The sequence below is a fragment of the Dipodomys spectabilis genome, unplaced genomic scaffold (assembly GCF_019054845.1).
Source record: "Dipodomys spectabilis isolate Male_0828 unplaced genomic scaffold, ASM1905484v1 ptg000089l, whole genome shotgun sequence".
In the NCBI taxonomy this organism is placed as follows: domain Eukaryota; kingdom Metazoa; phylum Chordata; class Mammalia; order Rodentia; family Heteromyidae; genus Dipodomys; species Dipodomys spectabilis.
The window spans coordinates 11,635,247-11,654,635 of record NW_024870766.1 but is presented as its reverse complement, the minus strand read 5'-3'; the positions used below and the strand labels follow the sequence as shown (position 1 = coordinate 11,654,635).

The following is a 19,389-nucleotide window of genomic DNA, read 5'->3' as shown; positions in this document are numbered from 1 at the left end:
GCTGCAATAAACATAGTTGTGCTGGTAGTTTTAGTGTGGTCTTGTTTGTAAACATTTGGGTAAATGCCCAAAAGTGGGATTGCTGGGTCATAGGGGAGCTCTATGTGAAGTCTTTTGAGGAACCTCCATACTGCTTTCCAAAATGATTGAACAAGCTTACGCTCCCACCAACAATGCAGTAGGCTTCCCTTGTGGCCACATCCGCAGTATCTGTTGTTATTAGAGTTCTTGATTATAGCAATTCTAACTGGGGTGAGATGGAGTCTCAATGTTGTTTTGATTTTCATTTCTTTTATGGTTACAGAGGTTGAGCATTTCTTTTTGTGACTATTGGTCATTTTTATTTCCCCTTCAGAGAAGTTTCGCTTTAAGGCTTTAGCCCACTTATTAATGGGGGCGGTTGTTTCTTTGAGGACTTGTTGTTGGGGGATTTAATCTTTTTGAGTTCCAAATATACTTTAGATATGAGACCCTTGTCCATTGTATGGTTAGTGAAGATCTCCCAATCCATGGGCTTTCTACTGATTTGCTAAGTATGTCCTTTGTCATGCAGAAGACCTGCAGCTTCATGCAATCCCATTTGTCCAACCTTTTTTTCATTTCTTGTGTTTCTGGGTCCCTATTAAGAAAATTTGACCTATGCCAAGGAGATCTAGGGTTTCTCCTATTCTATCCTGTAATGTTTTCAGAGCGCCTGCTTTGACTCCGAGGTCTTTGATCCATTTGGAATTGATTCTCGTGTGGGGTAATATAGCTTTAGTTTTCTACAGGTGATTAACCAGTTTTACCAGCACCATTTACTGAAGAGGCTGTCTTTCTCCCATTATATTTTTTTTAGCTCCCTTATCAAAGATTAAATGGTTTTAGGTTTGTGGGTTCATCTCTGGGTTTTCAATTCTATTCCATTGGTCCTGAGGTCTCGTCTTGTGCTAGTACCAAAAATTCATGTATGGTACTTTTGTTCGTGTAGTTTCAGATAACCAATGCAAAGTATATATTTTGTCTTCTAGTAAGATTATGGTTTTCAAGTAAACAAGCTTCCACATATCTCTTTAAAAGACCAATGGTACTCTGCTTTTAATTAAATCTTCCTGATATTACTTTAAATTAGAAAAAGTACACAATGACAAGGATCAAGAGAATTAGTAAGAATTCCAAACTAAATTGCATAAACACTTATTTAGTGGCCAACAACTCTAATAATGCTAATAATGTACCTTTATTTTGATGAGGAAGATTTGATTGTGTTAAAGTAACTTTTCAGTAATATCTTTTATTGACAAAACAAAAGTCTAATTCCCATGAGGGTTCCCCAGACCTCTCTGTTTATGACTAATTCCAACTGTTTTCTAGTTACCATTCATCCCAAAGTACTTACTGTAGTTGTGGTCGTTTTCTTAGAAGGAGTTGGCTGTGTTGTAATCCAAGGAAGCACATGAATTATGACTGTAGAAGTGGCTGAGAGCTGAGTAGCTTTATTCCCACCTAATTCATCAGTAACCTCAATAAGTAACTGGAAAGTCATGGGATCTTGAATCCCTTGAAACACATCATACTGGAAATCCTGCCTGGTGGCCACAGAAGGGGGATCAGCACCTCGCCTCCAAAGTGTGAATTGGTTATTTGTATTTCCTGAAAATGATGAAGTAATAAAACAGAAAAAAATAACTGTATTATATAGCTATTTCTATTGTCTGACCTTTGTATTTAAAAATATATTTCATGGTATGCTTCCAAATCTATACGAAATCTCACATGAGTATTTTGAATAATAACACCACCAAAGTGAATTTGAATTCATATGTCTTACCTCTTAAAATTGAGTAACTCAAGTGTTCAGGTAAAGAATCCCTGTCTGAACAGTTGAGTTGAACAAAAGGACCATTAATATTGGAAAAAATCCAAGCTTCTATGTGTGGTGGATTGCATACAGGAGGTTCATCATTTATATTCTGTAACAGAAAGGTAGTACGTCTGATTATATTTCAAAATCTTGCCATATTTGATAAATTATTTTTTTAAAAAAATTTTATGATACATTATAGTTTAGTCAACTATACTTTGGTAAGTCACCATAATTATTATTTTTTATGTGAGCAGTATATTTTAATATTTCATAATCCTGAAAACAGGGGAATTGCAGGAAGTAAAAATGTTATGTTTTATTTCTAATTTTGTGAATTAAGTTCTAAGTTTTATTTAATAGATATCTATTTCTATTTAATAGTATTAGTACAAATGGCACTTATGAAACTATTAAATTTCAAAATTAGATTAGAAACTCAATGCATCTCCCAATATTTCTCTTTATTTCAAAGATAAATGGCATGGCATCCTGAATATTTAAAGCTATCTTTAAGTAGTTGTATGCAGGGGTTTAAATTCTACATGTCAGCTTATGAGTTCAATGACTCTTAATGTCACCCCTTTTATCTTTATATATTTGTTTGCTTGCTTATTCATCTATTTATATTTGGTGTGCATCCAGTGAACTCGGGGCCTGGGCACTGTCCCTGAGCTTTTTTGCTCAAGGCTAGTGCTCTATCATTTGAACCATAGTCCCACTAGCAGCACTTTGGGTGGTTAATTAGAGATAAGAGTCTTATAGATTTTCCTGCCCATGCTGGCTTTGGACCATGATCCTCAGATCTCAACTTGCAAGTAGCTAAGATTACAGGCATGAGCCATTGGCAACCAGCTCATCCCTTTCCTCTTTTGACTAGAAGTATTTTCTACCAAAAATATGTATATCTTACTATGATACAGATGTACTCCTCAGAAATACTTGCTTATATTCAAGTACTTCTGCATTCAGAATCCTTTAATTCTGAAAAAAAAAAGACAATCTAGTAGAGTGTATGTCTTACACTGGAAACAGAGGCTCTCAGAAGATAGTTTGAAAAGGGAAATATCTGAAAATATTTGAATTCCATGGTTCTTGGACAGTATAATCTATAAAGTAGGAGCTTCTAGCCACTATCTTCCTTTTCTTTCTCATCTTTAATAAACATTGTTCATTATTAAAGTAACTATTGCCTTGATGTTTTTAATTACCCACAAATTGCTATGAGAGGTCTCAAGCATTTTCTATGTTTTTCCCTAATTCAGGCAGTTTTAGTATTGTTTTGTCATGACGTTCATAGTATCTATTTTAAAGGGTTCTAACTCTTAAGAAAGATTACTAATTTTTCAAAATAAAATGTGAAAATCAGTTTGTGTCTTTGACTGAGGAAAATACAGTGTCTAATTTTTATTATTTTTCTTACTTTATGAACATCTATTATGCTTTCCCACACTGAGTTCACTCTTTTTAGAAGCCAGCACCAAATAAATTTTATTTTGTCTTTCGTCACTGAAGTAGCTTGAATTGCTGTATTGTTTGTTGGAGGCCATTATAAGGTGCTTAACAACCTAAGCCATGTTTAAATAAAGTACTCATTCTTTGTAATTAAATTTTCATCGATCATATTTCCCATAAGAGAGATGAATAGTTTCTTCTATTTATGTATAGCTCAAAAGATGGAAAGATAATGTCTGCTCCTTTAGTAAGAGGAAATAATTAAAATTGATATGTTGAAGTACACAATATAATGTAGACTAAATCACCTACATATATATGTGTGTGTGTGTGTGTCTGTGTTTGTGTGTGTAAAACCACACAATAACCCTGTGAAAAAAGAGTACTAATACACCTTAGAACGAAGTGAAAAGTAGATAAAAGTAAAATATTCATAAATATATATTAAATGGCAGAATCAGAAGACAAAAGCATGTGACTTCAGAATCCAAACCTTTAACATATATTCCATGCTGTCACTATTTAATATGGGATTTTATATGACTAAAATCATAATTCACACTGTTGTCATACTAGCCTACCTCTATGATATGCTTGCATGAAAACAACTTCTGGGGCTAGCTTTTGTGATATGTGCATATAATCCCAACTATTCAGTAGGGAAAAAAAAAAACAGTAGGATTGTGAATTCAAGGTTAGTCAGGACAAAGTTTGAGCAACCTACCTCAAAATAAAATAATAATAATAAAATGAGATCTGAGGTAAGCTACATAGACCTTATCTCAAAAACTAACTAAAAAAAACTAAATAAAATGAAATATCTGCTGTGGAGCAAATGATAGAGCACTTTCCTCAAAAGTATGAGACCTTGAGTACAATCTCCAATTACAAAAACAACACAAATTAAAGTGTTCCTAATTGCTGGGTGCTTGTGGCTCCAGCCTGTCATCTGAGGTACTCAATGCTATGAAACTCTTATCTACACGTAACTACCACAAAGCCAGAATTGGAGATGTGATTTAAAGCGATAGAGCACAAGCCTTGAGAAAGAGGGGGAAAAAAAGCTCAGGGACAACACCCAATCCCTGAGTTCAAGCCCAGGACCAGCACAGAAAATAAAATATTTATAGAAAAGATATTAGAGGCACAATCTAGAAAGCATTTCCCAAATGGATAATAAGTATCTAAAATAAGAGGGAGGTAGCTGTGTAATGAAATAAAATAATTAACTTACCTTCATTATTAGCTATTATGTTCTATTCTTATTTTTTTTCTGGGATAAAATTTAGAAAAACTGATTCTGTTTGGGAGAGACTATAATATTAGTATTCAAGAACATTGAACTGGGTTGGGAAGGTGGCTCAGTGGTAGAGCACTTGCCTTGCATGCATGAGACCCTGGGTTTGATTCCTCAGCACCACATAAGCAAAAAGAAAAAAAAAAGCCAGAAGTGGTGCTGTGGCTCAAGTGATAGAGCGCTAGCCTTGAGCTGAAGAGCTGAGGGACAGTATCCAGGCCCAGAGTTCAGGCCCCACGACCGGACCTCCCCCCCAAAAAAAAAAAGAACATTTAACTACCATTTATATTGAGACTCCCATGAATAGTAATATTGTTATTTAATTGCTACCCTTAACATCCACACCAGTATAATATTTCTTCCATATAATGAGTGCTTACTTTCCTAACAAGAAGTAAATTGAAAATCTTTCAGGAAACTGTATTACTCAGGATAGGTGGTTTCTGTAGCTCTTTTTCTTCAGAGAGTGACTTTACTAAATTATACTGCACAGAATTTCGTGTAAACTACAGAGATACACATCACACACACACACACACACACACACACACACACACACACACACACACACACACTGATTTCAAGCTCAGAACTTCACCCTGACAGGTTTCCTTGCCTCTACACTTTTGCCCAGTGTGCCTTTTCACAAAAATCCACTTTTTAAACCACTTACCTATCTATTAAATTCACAATTCATTAGCCCTTTCCTTTCTCCTCATTAGTAAATTACAATATACAGCATATATAGTTGGCATTAATATTACTCATTTTAAATCTGCAGTTGTTTTTTCATAAACAATATGCATTCAAACCCACTGTCTAGTTTAAATATTTCACTCTAAATATTCACAAGACAGACATCTATTTTTTTCTATTAAAGAGGAGTAACATAGTATTGTTATAGTAGAGGTAATACAAATTTATTTAGTCAGTAGAGGTAATATGACTAAAATTGTCCAAGAGCAACAGCATTATAGTTATGAAGAACAAATATTAAAATAAATAGGAGTATAGTAAAACACTATCTAGATTTGAAACTTCTTTTTTACTGTTATTGTAGAATTAATATACAGAGAGGTTACAATTACATGACTCAGGTAATGATTAATGGGCACAATTCTTTTTGAACCATGTCTCCCCTTTGTTGTTCTTTCCCATCTGTACCCACCCACAGGATGTACAGTTCATTTTACACAGTGTCTAGTGAGTATGACTATTACATTTATTTACCCTTGTTCCACCTTTTATGTGTTCTTCCTTACCCTTCCAAATACAAACAAAATAAAAGGAAAAGAAAACAAAAACAGCAACAATCACAACTAAATAATGTCTACTTTACTTTCTTGGAGTTAATTTCATAGAATATTATATTATCACCTACCACTCCTATACATATCCTCCTTTGGCCTCATTATGTTAATGATTAGGCTCCTATATTATTTATCATGTCTCAGTGTGTGACAGACTATTCAGAGGAAGAAAAAAGAATGGCCAATAGACACACAAAGAAGTATTAAATATCTCTGACCATAAAAAAAGTGCAAATCAAAACAATTCTGGAGTGAGATTCCACTTCATTTCAGTTAGAATAGCCATTATCAGAAAACTAACAATGATAAATGCTGGTGGGAAATGTGGCCAGAGGGAACCCTCTTACACTGTTGGTGGGAATGTAAACTTGTTCAACCACTCTGGAAAGTAATATGGAGGTTTCTTAAAAGACTAAACATAAGAATTTCCCTATGACCCAGCAATTCTACTCTTGAGCATTTATCCAGCGGATCACAAACCAAGCCACACTAAAGCCACCAGCACAACCATGTTCATTGTTTACCATAGCCAAAATATGGAATCAACTTAGATGTCCCTCAGTGGACAAATGGATTGAGAACATGTGGTATGTATTCACATTGGAATTCTACTCATCTACTCATCCATCAGAAAGAATGACATTGTGCCATTTGTAAGGAAATGGAAAGACTTGGAAAGAATTAAGCAAAGTAAGCCAGAGACAAAGAAACATGGTTTCCCAAATTGTGGTAATTAGAAGGTGCTTCTAAATCTACAAGTAAACACATGGGATGATTTAAATAAATAAATAAATACAAAAATACAGATTTGAAACTTCTCATGGAACACCTAGATTCTGAGTGGGGGAGGGAAAAGGTGGGTAGGGTAGGGAGGAGAGGAAGAAGAGGAGGAGGAGGAAGTAGAGGAAGTGGTGGGGGAGGGGCTGGGGAGAGGGGAAAGGAGAGGCTTCAGCAAGCACAAATACTTGAAACAGAGCAAGTACTTCACTGCTTTGAGGAAGCAACCCTAAAAATAATACAGCAGAGACACAGAGGATGATGAAAGTGATGGGGAAGAAAGAGAAGGAGGTACTTCAGAGTCATTAAGAAGATCAGAATGAAATTCAGACTTTAAGGAGATGGCAATATTGATGAATAAAAATGTTAATGTCATGAATGTCATCTTTGCTGTCTGAAGTACAAATTGCAAGAGTAGTCCAGAAAACCAGCAATGGTTTCAGTGTTTACTGGATTTCAGGCTCTTACAGTGGCTTCCTGGACTAAGGCCAAGTACCTTGATGGCTGCAAATTGATGGCTTGGGTTTGGCACTGTGAAATTTCAGAGTCAGATTTTATTTACAAAAGATGTCTCTAGTGCTAATAAGCTGACTAATAAAGTTGTTCAGACTTTATGATCCCTATATGCCTCCAGAGATGGAACTTCCAGCTAATGAATTTCAATATTCAGGCAAATTTATATGAATATTTTAAAGTGCCAAAACCTAGAAATATCAATATACAGGCAAAAAAAATTAATATTTGAGGAGAAAAAGTGGAACCTGGAATGCAGGACTCAAAGAAGGAAATATTCAGCAAACATTTTGAACTCCTTTCACGGTTAAGAAGCAGAAACAGATTCTTGGTTCATTTTTACTCCCACTCTATTATTATAGTTTATTAATAGAGTGGGAGTTAAGTGTTAATTCCTTTTCACATCTTCACTGATTTTGGAATTTGCCACATTATGCCTCAAGAAGTCCAGTGTTTGTTTGGGATGAAAATGAACTCTGATTAATTCTTGTTAACTTAAACTTATTCATGAATTTTCTTACTACATTTACTTTCAAAATGAATCTGTCTACTTAATAAGGAATTGACATGTAAAAAGAGAATAAAAATGTCATTCAAAAAGAGAAAGGAAGCTGGGCGCCGGTGTCTCATGCCTGTAGTCCTAGCTACTCAGGAGGCTGAGCTCTGAGGATCGCAGTTCAAAGCCAGCCCAGGCAGCAAAGTTCATGAGACTCTCATCTCCAATAAACCACTAGAAAACCAGAAGTGGCGCTGTGGTTCAAGTGGTAGAGAGCTCACCTTGAGCTGAAGAGCACAGGGACAGCGCCCAAGCCCAGAGTTCAAGCCCCATGACTGACAAAAAAAAAAAAAAAAAGAGAGAGAGAGAAAGGATGAGGGCAACATATTGTCTAAACACTTAATTGTCATTAATGGTTTTCATTTATTGATAGCATACAAGTTCATCTCTTGAACTAATTGTCAAGCACTATAAACTTCAACAATCTTTTTGATATCTTGGTTACATTTTGGAGTTCTTCATGCATCTTGAAATAAGAAACATTTCATTTTCTAATATTGATATGACCACCCTTTAAGCTAATTCTTAAATTTAGCACAAAGAAATACTGCCAGTCTTGAATCATCAGTTCTTTGTTGTAAGGTGTTGTTTCTATGGCTTTGGGACTTGGTATATTATTCCAGGGTTGCCTGCCAGAATTAATTTTAGCAAACGAACATTATTTCCATGACTAAATGGATCTCCATGTATATATTATATATCAAATTGAGGTCACTAAATGTTCCCTATTAAAATATCAGAAGTTTAATTATTTGTTTACTGAAATTTTATCAATACAAACTACAAATTCAAGAAACACTGAAGCTTTATAAGAAATTGCACAATTAAAGAAATAAAACTACTAAACTTATGAAATGTCCGTACTCTAAAACTTTATTACTTTTTTTTTGCTAACTTTCAGTAACTAAAAGCAAACAACTAGTGTATCTGGGAAAGTCTTTCTAAACTGTTCTTAATTAAAGAGAAATAAATTGAGTTAGAATTATCTAAACATTACAAAGAAACGTTTTCAATTTCTGTCCTTTTACATGCTTGTTTTATGTGATTAGTTTTAGCTATTTAGTAAATAAACTAAGCTATTTTGATTTTTTAAACTTTTAGTCAATAAATTAATATTTTTATTTTATACCCTGAGATGGAACAGATTTTCTTCACATGTTCATATAAGATAAACTATATAATATAAAATAGATAATGTAGAGTATACTAATTTATATATTTTACATATATTCATAATTATATATAAGTATGTGTGTGTATATATACATATGTGTATATATAGAGAGAGAGAGATTGAAATTTGAAGTTCCTTTTGTATAGAGCATAAATGTGATTTGATAACCTATTAGTTTCCATTAGTTCTCTCCTTTTAAGACATGGGAGATTAGAGTAGGAAAAAAATATCCTGTAGGGTAGCAAGATAGTTGCTTTTGTCTATCTCTTAACAAACAAGACATCTGTTATACTTGAAGTAAAGATAGCTTGCATCTCTGCAAAAGAGCATAAAGTATGCAATTTGGAAATAAGGAGAGGTCAAACCAAGTAACCCAAACACCTCAGCTAATCAATTGTTGTGTGCTTTTTTAGATTTATTTAATCTAGCATATTCTGTGCTTAAAGAAGAATTTAAATTTAAACCTAATTGGGCTAGGCACAAATGACTTACGTGTTTATCCTAGCTAATCAGAAGAGTGTGATTTGAGGATTGCAGTTCAAAGCCAGGTTAGGTATGAAATTTATCGGCAATTGACCACCAATTAACCAAAAGTGGAGTTTTTCCTCAAGTTGCAGAACACTTGAAACAACAACAACAACAACAACTAAGGAGCAGTACCTATACCCTGATTCAACCTCAGTACCAGCACAAATAGATAAATTTAATTGGTACATATAAATTTAATTTATATAAAATAAATTTAATTGGCAAACACATAATTGTACATATAACCAACCATATAGGAATACTCACTAAATACTAATGAAACCATTGATTCACGTAACTTTTGAATGTTGTTCTAAAATTTTTTGAGAAAATACAATACTATCTAGCATTAGCACCTACTCCCAAGGTAATAAAAGTAGAGCTTACAATCATTTAAATAAAGTTGTTAGAAAATAAGCATGCAGGGGCTGGGAAGGTGGCTCAGTGGTAGAGCGTTTGCCTTGCATGCATGAGGCCCTGGGTTTGATTCCTCAGCACCACATAAGCAAAAAGAAAAAAGCCGGAAGTGGCGCTATGGCTCAAGTGGTAGAGTGCTAACCTTGAGCTGAAGAGCTGAGGGACAGCGCTTAGGCCCAGAGTTCAGGCCCCATGAGGGGACCCAAAAAAACAAACAAACAAACAAACAAACAAAATAAGCATGCATAATCAATTGTCTGGAATTGTTATTGAAATTTGGAAGGCAGGGAGATATTAGTTTAGAAAAAAATTCTTATACAGAGAAAAAATAAATGTAGGTCCCATTGTTGGTTAATGCAGCAACTAAACTATTTTGTAGTTTGAGTATAATAAATTAATCTAGAGATTATTATGAATATGCTCATTTTTAAATTGTCTGTTTTACAATTACTAGAATTCTTGAAATGTAAAAATGCTAAGTTTGTAAAGCATCCTAATTTTTGAACTTTATGATTAGTTAAAAATTTCTATTTTGAGAAAGTTGCTCAAATGTTTGTAGTGAGTACCATGTATATGACCAGTGAACTTAATGAATTCTCATTTGAATTCTATTTTAATATTTGATGAAAAATTTAAGTATTCAAAGTAGTGTATGATATTGAAAATGACAGCTACAGATTCCAAAAAAATGTTTGACTTCATTGATTAGATTTTCAGCTGGAGAGTTTATTTGTTGCTTATATATACTTTGCAACTGTCCTTTGTAGACTGAGAAATTTCCAATAAAACCAGGCCCCAACTTCAAGCATCAGAACCAGCACAAAAAAAAAAAAAGAAAAAGAAAGGAAAGAAGGAAGGAAGGAAAGAAGGAAGGAAGGAAGGAAAGAAGGAAGGACAAAGAAAAATGAAGGAAAGAAGGAAGGAAGATGTAGAATATAAAAGAAATTGGAACTCCAATTTGTAAGTAAATGCTAAAGGGGGCAGTGACTATACATGAGCAAGAAGTTAAGAAAGCTGTAACTCAGATTATGCTATTTGTGATTTTCCTGTTTCTTGATAGTAAAGGTGATTTTTCTATTGTATCATGAACAATTTGTCTATTATACAAAGAACTTTTGGTTTCCTATTAAATTGTCTTTGTTACTAGTTTTCTTTTAGCAGCAATAACCCTATTTAGAAATCCTGATCCACTCTGGTGCACCGTGTTTGCAATGACTAATTTAGTTTCTATAATGCTTTGGTATTATTTTGGTTCATCCAGTTTAGCTGATGCCAGTGGGACTCAGAATGGTCAGTTTTGGTGTTAGGTGGTCAAAGAGGTTTCCCAAGCCATGCCACTGAATGAGTCTCCATCAAGAGGAGGATTTCAGGTCCCAAGGAACAAGGAAACTTCTAAGTTGATTCTTCTATTGTAAAAACTCTCAAATCTTAGGAGAACTAAGTTGTTGCATAATTCTGCCCCAGTGTAACTGTCTGAGCATTAAGGTTAGGAGAGCATTAAGGTTGTGGCTGCTGGTGTAAGTCCTGGAGTTTGAAGGTCTGAGAACTAGGAGCTCTAACATCCCAAGGCAGGGAAGATGAACTTGTTAGATGAAGAGGAAGAATGAACTAACTTTGGCTCTACCTTTAATTTCCCCTTTTAAGTCTTTTAAGACTTTCCATGTTTGTCTGTTTGCCTAGTCTGTTGATTCAAGTGCAAAATATCTTCAACAGATATAGTCAGAAATAATGTTTCCTAAGAAATCTGAGCATCCACTAGTCCAATCAAGTTGACACACACAATTATCAAAGTATTTTACTATAAACCTCTATTCCATGCTAAATATGAGATTAAGGAATCAAATGTACTGGGAATTAAAGCAAACTCCTTAAATGCCCTATTGTAGTAAAAAAAAAATGAAGATAGAACAATATAAGAAGGTAGTCAAATTAGTATGGTATCATCAGAGTTGAAATCCTTGATATTAATATTTTCATGAAGCAATGTGAGATTAAGCTTTGAGATGTTACACAAGAAATTAAAAAACCTGACAAGTCTGTGCTGGTTGAGAACTCATGGAAACTGGTACTCTTATCACATGTTTAGGAAAATACATTCTGTCCACATCAATAAAACTTTTCCCTGCCTACTATTGTGCTTGTCTTGATATAGAACACTTTATCTTGTTTTCATAACATAAGAACCTCAATGAAAAGATTACTATAAAATTTTATTCAAAGTATCTGATAGCCACAGGATTCATAGCAAGAATTAAAGCAGATATGTTCTAGAGAAATAATTTTATGAATCTGACACTGTCCTTTTCATTAAAACTAAGAATCCTTAGCCAGGAACCAATGGCTTATGTCTATCATTATAGCTATTTAGGGGTTGAGATCTGAGAATAGTTTGAAAGCAGCTCAGGGGGTTAAACCATGAGTCTGTTATCTCCAATTAATCAGCAACAAGTGGTAGAGCACCAGACTCCGGCAAAACAGTAGAGAGCACAAGGTCCTAAATTCAAACCTCCATAAACCTAAGAATCCTGACAAAATTAAATTTGTGTAAAATTATTAAATGCAAATAGTCCTCCAGAAAATGCTAGTCATCATTCTATCATTCAAAGGTATAATAAAAATTTCTTCTCCCACAATTGGGGATGAATCAAAGGGACACTTGTTTCTGACTAGCAATGGCTGGATCTACACACCCAGCCATTTTCTTTTGAAACAGGGTAACAAGATGTCTTTACTTGGGCTGAACTCTAACTTGAGATCTTTATGCTTTTGCCCTGGAATACCACGCATTATAGGTGTGTGCCACCAGGTCTAGCTTTATTGTAGCTTTTGTTCTCACCAGTAATCTCTACTCTTTCATAATAATTGTAAACAAATATAGTAAGTGAATGTTTTCTCACAGAAGATATGATGGGCTCTGTGTTCCTGCCATATAGTGGGAGGTTGTATGCAAGATTTTCTACCATTGAACAGCATTCCTTGAAGGGAAGGATTTACTAATCCAAAGAACCATATAATGTAGGAAAGAAATAAAGGTATTGGCCTGTTTCTTTTTTTCTGTCTGTGTACATGTCTGTTGATCTCTTTGTCCCTCAAAACTGTTTTATTTAGCAAATAACAAGACAAGGTATCCAGCTGCATAAGGCTTTGGTAAGGAACCAGAAATTATATTTGAATTACTCGTCAAATCTTTTCTTATAATTCAGTCATATTTTCTGGAAATTAGGATAAAAGACTGGAATCTATTCCTTAACTGGCATAAGGGAATTCAGAATAATCATTCTTTTATTATGTTTTTCTTCTTAGTTTATGGGATCAATTTTCCATATGGTACTTGCAATACTTACAGGAAAGTTTGTATTTTGGCTTTCTCTCTTGTAAAACACATGTTCTTGAGTTCTTGGAATCTGATTGAACATCCTCTGTCTCAGAGGACACCCAGATGCCTGTTTTTATGTTATCTCTGGGGTTTAAACATACAGAGTCTCCAGCCTCAGGCTGGACTTTAATTACTTTAGCTCCAGAGGGCTTTTTAGTTATGGATGGGCATAGACTTAAATTTCTCTTTGCCCCCACACATCAGTTCTTGTGCCACACACACACACACACACACACACACACACACACAGAGCTTTTCATTTTTACTTTCATTGTGGGTCTTATACTTTGCTGCACTGTAGAAGAGATAAAGTAGTTTGGATTATACAACCATATGAAAATAGAAGCAAGCTCCTATTTGAGGTCAAATAAATAACAAAAATTAAAACATACTCCTCCTACCCTGCCTCAAGCATCATTTCTGCATTTTCTTGTCTTGGCCAAAGAAGAAAGAGAAAACTGAGAAAGAAAACTTTTGTCTGGCTCTATGTATCCAATGCTGTTGTCATCTTAATGTTCAGAATCTCATGAGAAATCTATGTTTCCATAGCAAGGGCAGTTGTATGTCTGCCACACTGCTCTAATATAAGATGGTATGAATGTTGAAAGGAAGCAAAATGCCATTGCAGCCAACATAAGAGTATCTGCAAAGGCATAATCTGGAATTTCCTTTGTTATGGTCTGGCAAGTGGCCCATTATCAAACTGGAGTAAAAATAGTAGTCCTACTGGGGATTAATTCTCCAGCACTCATTTATCCAAATCTTTACCATGTACCTTCTAATACATTTTTCCCTTCATTTCCAGTATGTGGCCCTGTCCACTTTAATGAAGACATAAAGATATTCAAGATTAAGTTCCTTGGTTTGTAGCCTCTAAAATGCAATGTCAATAGGCTTTCATTTCATAATCATCTGTCCATCGTATCGATCACAATTTAACTTTTCTAAAGCAATATCTCTCAAGGAAGCCTCAGAGTAGCTCTTTTAATTGTAATGAGGAAAATAGAGAGAACTGTTTGATGTCAAAGGAAGCATAGACCGGGAATAATGAATGGCTATGTTACCAATCTCAGAATTGATGAACCCAGTCTCCACTCTCAGGCTTCTGCTTATTGCCCTCCACATTCTGAAGACTATTCTGGAATCAAATCCTGTTTCTATAAAATGCTCATGAGCAAAGAAGCCTGAGTCACTTCTCTAAACACTTCCGGTCTTTACATTTTTTTAATGAGATGTGAAAATATATTGCACATAAAGTGTTTAGGCCAGAACTCTACAGTATGTCCTTACCAGGTGTCAATAGAATAGAATGTTTTCACTTATTTGTAGCCCTTGTATCTCATACTTAAACTCTTTTCCTATTCCAGTCCATAACTATCTTTTAAGTATTCAATCCAAACCACTCTCTACTTTGGACCTTTTTAACTATCAACATTTTCAGATTTCGTTCTTAGACAGGCTACATTGATCCTTCCGTCTTTAATTGTCATCTTTCCCCAAACTTCAATTGGCTGTTTTTGGCATTTGTAATTGATATGGATTGAATTGTGCCTCCCTCAAAAGATCATATACTCACATGTTATTTCATGGTAGTTATGTATGTAACAATTTTTGAAAATAGATACTATGATACTAAATTGAATGAAGTAAACTTGATCATAGAGTTCATTCCTGATCCCATATGTCATTCTTCTCAGGAAAGGAGAGTCAAGAGATAGTGACACTCAGAGAGAGAAGACATAGAGAAGAAGTTTTTACCAGGTTGCAACAGTAAGGATTTCTAGAAAGAGCACAAGTTGAGAGAAAAGCATGGATTGATTTCTTCCATTGAACACTAGAAAGAGGATGGTTGTGCTGATACCTCAATTTTTATTTCTTACTTCCCATATTTGTGATGTAACATATTCCTGGTATACATAAGTCACCCAATTTTCTGTTATTTTAGGCAATCCCTTGAAAAGTAGTAAAAGTGGCCATCTAAATTCAGAGCTAATAATTGTATATTAAATAACTTGAAAATGGAATAGGAAAGTGTTTACAAAAATGTTTATATGCTACTTGGGAATTACCGGTATAGAAAATAAATTCCATTCCCAAGTTTGCAATGTTACTTCAATAATAAACATCATTTTCTAGAATATAATCTAAAATAATAATAGTACTCTGTAAATTCCCACTTCAGAAAATATATACTATTATTTTTAGATATATATTCTTACACTTATATCAATTTTGTTAAAATTTAGAAAAGAATTTTATAATTCCAGTTACAATACATGGTATGGTTTAAGTCCTGTGATGTATTTATTTTCTACTCAACAATTACATTAGGAAAGAATGTTTAATTTTTATTTTTTAATAGAAGAAATTCCACTTTATGTACATTTTTGTTTTTTAAGTAACCATCAAACTCTCTCATTCTCCTTCATTTTTTTCTCTGTCAACCACTCAAACTATGTAGATATATACATTCTTCTATATATGTATATATGTCACTACTGGGTTTCCATATATTTTCCAAGAAACATAGTATCTGCTGATAATCATATATATTAACCTTGTGCCACATAGAATCATTATCCATAGGTCAGTTGTTTTCCAATAAAAAGAATTAAAGGTGTTGAGCCGGGCACCGGGCGCCAGTGGCTCACACCTGTAATCCTAGCTACTCAGGAGACTGAGATCTGAGGATCACGGCTCAAAGCCAGCTGAGGCAAGAAAGTTCATGAAACTCTTATCTCCAATAAACCACTAGAAAACCAGAAGTGGTGCTGTGGTTCAAGCGGTAGAGTGCTAGCCTTGAGCTGAAGAGAGCAGGGACAGCGCTCAGGCCCAGAGTACAAGCCCTACAACCGACAAAAAATAAATAAATAAATAAAAAGAATTAAAGGTGTAACTTAAGTGAGAGTGCCTACAAGGTGTTGAGTCCAAATGCCAATACTATTAAAAAATAAAAATTAAGATAATCAGATTCAGGTGGTAAGAAAGAGTAATATAAGCTCAAATCCCAATACTACTGAAAAAAACTAAGAAACACGTGGAGATAGTAAAACGAATAAAATAGATTGAAAATTGAATCAACGACCATGTAATTTGTGTACAGAAATATTAAAATGAAACTTGACAGTTATACTAATACAATACAAAATTATTGAAAAAATAAGAGAAGATATTCATTTCTAAAAGCTAATTCCATGGATTGCTTAATATTGGAATAAAAATGACCATATTAGTAAATTTTAGAATTATACGAGCTATTTCAATACCATATTTTGTGTTTTTAAAAAATATTTTAAGGGTGATGTACAGAAGGGTTACAGTTGCATAAGTCAGGTAATCAGTACATTTCTTTTTGAATAGTATCACCTCCTCTCTTATTTCTTCCAGGTTTTTTCCCCTCACAACCTCCCTCTCCCACATTTCCAACACAGTGTCTAGTATCACTTCTCAATTAGTTTACTCTTCTGTCACACTGTTTCTGTACTTCCTGTTCTCCTCCCCAAACAAGATAAACTTACATACAAGACAAAGAACCAACAACAACAAAAACTAAAACACAAAAAAGTACAATTAATTTTTAAAAAGCTCTTGTTTCCATCAGGTATTTCTATTGTTAAAGTAGCAACTTTTATGTTAAAAGGAATATTAAGCTTTTCTATGAACTCTCTGAGCTGCTCTGTTTTGTATTATTAATAATGGGAACTCTATCAGTTAGAAAAATCACATAGTTTTAATGAAATTTAGCCAAAATCAATATCAATGATTTTTCAAAGAACAAGTCAATCATATATATTCTAATAACCTAAATGAAGGAATCAGAGCATACCAAAAGTCTTCTTGTCCTAAAAGATTTATACATTACTATTATAGCATGGGGATTCAGAAATAGAAATAAATTGGTACAGATTCTACTTAGAGTAATCTATCACCAAAGAGAATTCTACACTTTGTAAAGCAAATGAGTCCATGCTATAGTAATTCATACATATGAAATCTGAACTATGTAACTTGGAACAAATAGACTATGACATAGTTAGAAATGTTAAGAAGTTCTCTTTGTGGTTCTTTTTTTTTCAAGCAATGACTGAGAAATCTGTTTCATTTGTCTTGTAATGGTTCTATTTTTTAATGAGTAGTTCTTGAAAATTTCTGCCAAAGGCATGGTGGACAAACACTGGGTTTTTATTACCAGTTTCCTGTCTATATCCCAGGGTCATGTGGCCTTCACCTTGCGGATGAGCAATCAGAAAATGTAAAATAGGATCCGAGAGCACAAATATTGCGACTTTCCATGACTTAGAATGCTAGATGTCTAGGAAATGATAAAAAATTACTTTTGAACATTAATGTGTCTGTGAGGATTTTTTCCTAAAAAATAGGAATAATATGTTTTTATCCTGTGTTATCCTTAATTTATCTTAGTCTTATCCTTACTTTTCTAGTTCTAAAATTCTAAACTTAGGGCTTAATCCACTTTTTTCTACTCAGAGTTCCTACATATACTTCCTATGCATTAATTTTAATAACTATGCTTTATTAAATAGAGATAAGAAATCCATTAGGAGGGAAAACATTCTAATAGCAAGAGCTGAACACCATAGGAAAGGACAACAATTCTTTTTACAATATAAGTTAGAGAGATGAAAGACAAAATAGATAGAGGTAAGAAACTCTGGGACATTTTCTATCCAATGCAGATTATCTTCTAAACTATGGCAGGGGCTCTTTTTTTGCTTCCCTCATCCTGCATTCCTTTTAAAGTGTTTTTTTCTCTCTCAAAATATGATTGCACACATTTTATAAATAAAATCTGTAATAGTTTAGTGCTATATGCTATATTTTAAAATTCCTTAAACAATGACATACTCAGTGCATGAAAGAAATTGATTTACAGTTTTAGTTTCATATTAACATAAACAATTCAAGAAACATTATGCTTTAAAAAAAATAGCCCAGCTTGGTAACTTTCATGCTCTAGCTCTTATTTGTAAGCATAAGAAACAAGACCATTTTAAACTTGTTTATCAGTCACACTTAAATGGTTTCTAGCTTTGTTTTGATGAGAAAATGATGAAAATGAAATCTTAAAAAAGTTTTGTAGACTCAGCAGAACCACAGTTTCTTTCAGTTTTTCTCCAGGTATGGAAATAGAGACAATGTAGATAGGGCTTACTATAACTATGTAGCTTTACCAATACTCCCCTTTTTAAACTTAATTTGTATTTCAGTAGTACACACTGTAATTATTATCAGGTTACACTGAAAAGAAAGTAAGTAACAATATCTCAATGTACCTTGCAACACCACATATATGCATCTTACATTTGAATCTGCATAGTCTGGCTAAATTGTCTCTGCTTTATGCGCCATGAAATGAGCACAAAATAAATTTGAGCTAGTTGCTGGTAGTTCACATCTTCAATTCTAGCTACTCCAGAGGCTGAAAACTGTGATATTCAGAGTTTAAAGCCAGCCTAGATAGAAAAGTCTGTCAGAACACACACACACACACACACACACACACACACACACACACACACACACACACACACACACACACACACACACAAACACACAGCAAAAAGTTGGAAGGTATGTGGCTGATATAGAACAACAGCCTTGAACAAAAGTGCTAGGCAAGAGTAAGAGGCCCAGAGTTCAAGCCTTAGTACTGGTACAATAATAAAACAAACTTTCCAATGCTATTGACACCTAATTTGTGTGCATATGGTTATGTCTGGCTATTGTGTTTAATAGACATCAGGTTGAAGGTAAGCAAATCTATTATCCATTTTTTTGACATAAAACCTGCTCTAATAATGACCAGAGGGCAACATTTAGCCTTTGTTAATTCATTCACACTTCAGATGGCCATTTCTGCACTTTTCAACACTTTTCTATTAATAGTGAAAGCAAAAATTAATTTTTCCTTAGAAAAATTAGGTTTCCTTAGAAAACCTACGATGGATATTGCATGCCTTTTAATACTGATTGGTTAATACACTTTACACAGAAATTCAAGGAAGTACAAACATTAATTTTAAGTCATTGATCTATTACTACTTTAGGTGTAAAGAAAATGGCATATCTTTACGTGTTCCAGACATGAAGTAAGCATCTGGCCATGGCAGAGACACAGTACT

General features: G+C 34.0%; 1 protein-coding gene across 1 annotated transcript in view; it reads right to left on the bottom strand.

Annotated features, from left to right (window-relative positions):
* LOC122111800 (protocadherin Fat 4-like) overlaps window positions 1–19,389 on the bottom strand; it is a 96,187-nt gene that overhangs the window by 23,489 nt on the left and 53,309 nt on the right. Inside the window, exons 17-18 of the mRNA XM_042684526.1 lie at window positions 1,811–1,952; window positions 1,379–1,632 (exon numbers count right to left, since the gene is read on the bottom strand). Coding sequence (XP_042540460.1) covers window positions 1,379–1,632; window positions 1,811–1,952 — 396 coding nt within the window. The remainder of the gene's footprint in view (window positions 1–1,378; window positions 1,633–1,810; window positions 1,953–19,389) is intronic.